This window comes from Pundamilia nyererei, unplaced genomic scaffold (assembly GCF_000239375.1).
Source record: "Pundamilia nyererei isolate P.nyererei 1_Seehausen unplaced genomic scaffold, PunNye1.0 scaffold00113, whole genome shotgun sequence".
NCBI classification, from domain to species: Eukaryota; Metazoa; Chordata; class Actinopteri; order Cichliformes; family Cichlidae; genus Pundamilia; species Pundamilia nyererei.
The window spans coordinates 54,522-59,177 of record NW_005187514.1 but is presented as its reverse complement, the minus strand read 5'-3'; the positions used below and the strand labels follow the sequence as shown (position 1 = coordinate 59,177).

The following is a 4,656-nucleotide window of genomic DNA, read 5'->3' as shown; positions in this document are numbered from 1 at the left end:
GTGTGTGTGTGTGTGTGTGTATGTGTGGGTGTGTGTGTGACTGTCTGCCTGTCTGTGTGTATATTGAGATGTTCTTTAAATGGGAGGATCCTGTTCCTTGTTCCCTCTTTGAGTCAGTCTTTCCCGCTGAACAAAAACGTTTCTCTCACAGACTCACAGACACTTGACTCCTGAGCCTTCTGTACCAGAGAAGCATGGATTTCATGGAACTCTTTTTCATTTCTCTTGGTACTGGAGTTGTGGTGTACTATGGAGTGAGGCTACTTCTTTTCAGTAGGATGCTTTTTCCAAAACTGTGGTTTCCACTGCCAAAAACTTTCTTCACCTCAATGGGAGAGTGGGCAGGTGAGCAGCATGTTTATGCATGTCCACATGTATGCGTTTGTGCTCTGCGTGTCTGTGCCATGTGTAATGAATACCATACAATCTTCAGTAGGTCATGCTATGATAAATAAATCCTGGAACTTCAGTAGGTTACGTAGTATCAAGCCAACATAGGTATCACGTTTTGTGATACAACACTACATTTATGTGTATACTGTATGTAATTAGAACTTTTAAATGACTACATTATTTGAATTAATTAATAAGCTAAAGTGTACATGGCAGAATCTGCAAGTGCCATGAACACTAAGCAGTGAAAGTGATTTAGTTGATCAACTTGTGTGTAAAAGTGCATTTAGTAGGTCACAATAGAGTGAGTCCCCTGCCCAAACTTGTTTTAACATTTCATCGTTACACAAGATTGCGCTTGTGCGCTGATATACCCAAAGGAGGCAAGTCCCGACGCTTAAAATACTTCTTTTTTTTATATACTTGCAGGGCAGCTGATATATGTACAGAAAACACAATTCAAATTCAATATCAAAATGTATGGAACATCAAGCATAAACTGCATGTTTTTCACATAACAAATGATCCGCGTCATCATAGTTGACATTGGAAAAAAGCTGCATAACGACAAGTCATACCTGTGTGACTAGTTTAACAGGAAGAACTTGGTATAGTACAGGGAGTCAGAAATATTCCTCTACCTTACCACACTATAGCCTACTCTTCCGAAAAATGTAAAGAAAATATAACAACTACATTTATTTTATACACAATTACATGTAGTGATAAGCTTACTGACAAAATGCACCATATTCCATTCATTTTCAAACTTGTAATAATTTAGATTGGCATGTAGTTGTGTAAAAAGGGCTGTTAAAGTGCAAATTATGATACGCAAATTATATATGCAAACTGTTTCTAATTAAGAATAGGAAAAACATTTTCAGATTTCAAGAACAGACAAGTAAAGCCAAACCTTCGGGTTGAAAATGGCAAATTACTGTTGAAGGTTTGATTTAAACCAATCATGTTTTTCAGTGTTTTCCCAAAACATTTTACCCTGAAGTGTTTTTGTAGTGAGTGGATATACAGGATTAAGAATAATAAGCAGGAAGCTTTTACATTTGAAGTGGGTACAACAAATCTAACATAAACACTCCAAATGAAACTACAGAATAGAGTCAACTTAAAGGCGGCTGAGGAAATGAGCAAATACTTTCTCTCTTGTCAATCTCCTTGTGACATTCCTCTGCAGGTCCAGAAGCAGTTTCATTCACTCAAGAGGTTTGCTTTGGCATCTTCTGAAGGGGTTATTCTCTCACAGTGCTCAAAGAAGCCTAATAAAAACACTGGGCTGATCTTGCTTTTCTTCCCAATGCCCACTTTCCTTCCCACTTTCATTCCATTCCGGCACAGAGGAATAACATCTGAACAGCACATTCTAGGCTGCATAAATGACACCCCTCTCCAATTATTTCTCCCAATAATTGGAAAGCCCCATTTGTATCCCTCTTCAGACCTTTTAAACATTTTTAGTTTCAAGAAGCCTAAACGGTGTTGTGCATGTGCATGGATCTATTGATAACAAAGAATAAGTTACTCAAATGGCAATGCCCCATTTTTTAGAAGCTCACAAATAATTAGGACAATTAACTATTTCACTATCAGGTGAGGCATTTTCTTTTTTTCTTTCATAATAATTAGGCAGATAAGAGATGTGGGCTTTTCAAATATAAGTGCTGTACTTGTATTTGGTAGCTGTCCACCAATAAGATGTCAGTGCAAGTGAAGGAGGGAATCACTAGGCTGAACAACCAAAACAAGCTTGCCAGAGAGACACTAAAAATGCAGGAGTAACCTAACCATCAGTTGTGAAGGCACTGGGCAGCTCAGCAGCACCCAAACACAACATCTAACCAAGGTAAGAACACTTTTAAGGTGGTACGTGAATCATCATCAAGAGGTACAATCAAGAGATGCTTTCATGAATGTAATTACAGAGGGTTTACACCGAGATGCAAATCACTGGTCATACACAGAAACAGTAAGGCCAAAAAACATCTAGCAGAGCCCGCAAACCAGATAGCTGAAACTCAACTTAACTTGTACCAGAACGATAGCAAGGGAAACTGCTCGTGATTTGAAGCATACCGCCTTATCTGACTGTTAGAGAACAAATGTCAACCCCTGACACTGACAAAGATGGTAAATGGTAAATGGCCTGCATTTGTATAGCGCTTTACTCAGTCCCTAAGGACCCCAAAGCGCTTTACACTACATTCAGTCATTCACCCATTCACACACACATTCACACACTGGTGATGGCAAGCTACATTGTAGCCACAGCTGCCCTGGGGCGCACTGACAGAGGCGAGGCTGCCTGACACTGGCGCCACCGGGCCCTCTGACCAGGTAGGGGCATTATTACGACATGTGTGTGTATGGTTCTAATTGTGAGTGAATCACTATTGTTTACTGATAATGTGACTGATAAATGTAGAAGGATGAATTATTTAGTGTGCAGGGCTATACGCTCTGCTTAGATTCAGCCATGTGCTGCATAACCTATCAGGCAGTGCAAATAGATAATGACCCAAAGCATGTTGCAAAAGCAATCCAAGAGTTTCTCAAGCCAAAGTAATGGGATACTCTTCAATAGACAAATAATTCATTTGATATTAGTCAAATAGAGCATGTTTTTTAGTTACTGAAAATAAAATCTGAAGGTAGAGAGAAAAGCAAACTGAATGTAGTTGCAGTTAAGGCCTGAGCAAAGCATTAACATCTGGTGATGTCCACAAGATTTCAATATAACTTAGAATGATCTTAGTTTGTCCAGCTTTTTGAGTTTCTAAACACAGGGAACTATGCACAATGACGACTGTGATTCCTAAAAGTTAAACCACTTGAATTAAAGTTGAAATTCTGCCCTTAAATCACATTTATGTTATTTGATTTAATATCCGCTGCGCTGGTGGACAGAGGCAACATTGCAAACACTGTGTCTAAACATTGTGTCATCCTTCAGTATTTATTTACTCAAATGGTAAATGGTAAATGGCCTGTATTTGTATAGCGCTTTACACATCCAGTCACCCACCCATTCACACACACATTCACACACTGGTGATGGCAAGCTACTCAACTCTGACAATAGAGTACAATGAACTCGCTGTGACATATTAAAGTGAAGTAACTGTGGCGAGCTTTGTGAGACCACACAGTTTTTGTATAAAGTGGACAAATATGGCACTTAGAAACACTGTTAACAATGGGGACAAATAGACTTTCTATTGCCTTGTTGCCCTTGTTGAGTGCATAGGCTCAACATTAATTTAATATTGGAAAATGTCTTAAGTTGGCTTCCAGTTTTACTATCCTGCTGGCTTTTAAATGATAGTCTGTCTTGCTGCATCACTCTCACACAACAGCACATTTGTCTTTGAAGAGAAGCCTCCACAGGCTGCTGCAGTTCACAGAGCTCATTTGCATAAAGGAAAATGTCACAGTCATGTCTGGTTTCAAATTATTTTGGGTATGTTGATTTTATTCAGTTTGTCACAGAGGAATCCAATTTTTTTTTATAACCAAATGTTATATAACTACATAATGCTGTGTTTCTTCACTCTCAGAAAAATAATGGTTCTTAAATGGTTCTTTTTAAAGACTCTATGGTTCTTCAAAGAACATTACCAGCTAAGGACCCTTTTATTTTATGAAAATGTTGTTTCATATTTTTCATTAAATATCACAAATAGATTTTAAATATATTGTAGTGGGCTAGGGGAAAGGGCCGCTGGCTAGAGGACAACTTAGAACACGTATATCTGATGTTAACGTGTTCTAAGTTGTATTGTTGTAATGGCAGTTACAGTTATCAGGTGTTGATTTGCCATTTTTGTGTAAAATTACAGCTGCTGTGTTTTCTGTGTTTGGTGTAGCCAGCGGAGCACCGTGAGTTAGACTGCTGTGTCCGTTTACCACCTCTCACTGCTGTGGTGTATGACGGAGCGATCTTAATTAAAGGCTGTGCTCGCTGTAGTTTAGCATTACAGCTAATGCAGGAATAGCAAGTTGAATACAGAAGTCTTCGTCTCCTACATGTCTGAGCTTGCCACAATATTGTTTTGTTTAAGTTATTTGAAGGAAATGACATAGAAGAGTGATTTTCCTGTGACTGGCTCAGGTTTGAGTAACAGTGGAAATCATGAATTACAGATGCTGCAATCTGCAAAAAGGTGGACTATAATTAAATTGTGAAGGGACAAGAAGTTGTTCTTGGGTTAGACATCTTTAATAATCTATTGAAGTAATACACTAAAG

At 38.5% G+C, this 4,656-nt stretch overlaps 1 protein-coding gene across 1 annotated transcript in view; it reads left to right on the top strand.

Annotated features, from left to right (window-relative positions):
• Positions 1-124: 124 nt before the first annotated feature.
• The window catches only part of hsd17b3 (hydroxysteroid (17-beta) dehydrogenase 3), a 14,627-nt gene continuing 10,095 nt past the window's right edge, over positions 125-4,656 (top strand). The window contains exon 1 of the mRNA XM_005741699.1: positions 125-345. Coding sequence (XP_005741756.1) covers positions 195-345 — 151 coding nt within the window. The 5' untranslated portion in view covers positions 125-194. The remainder of the gene's footprint in view (positions 346-4,656) is intronic.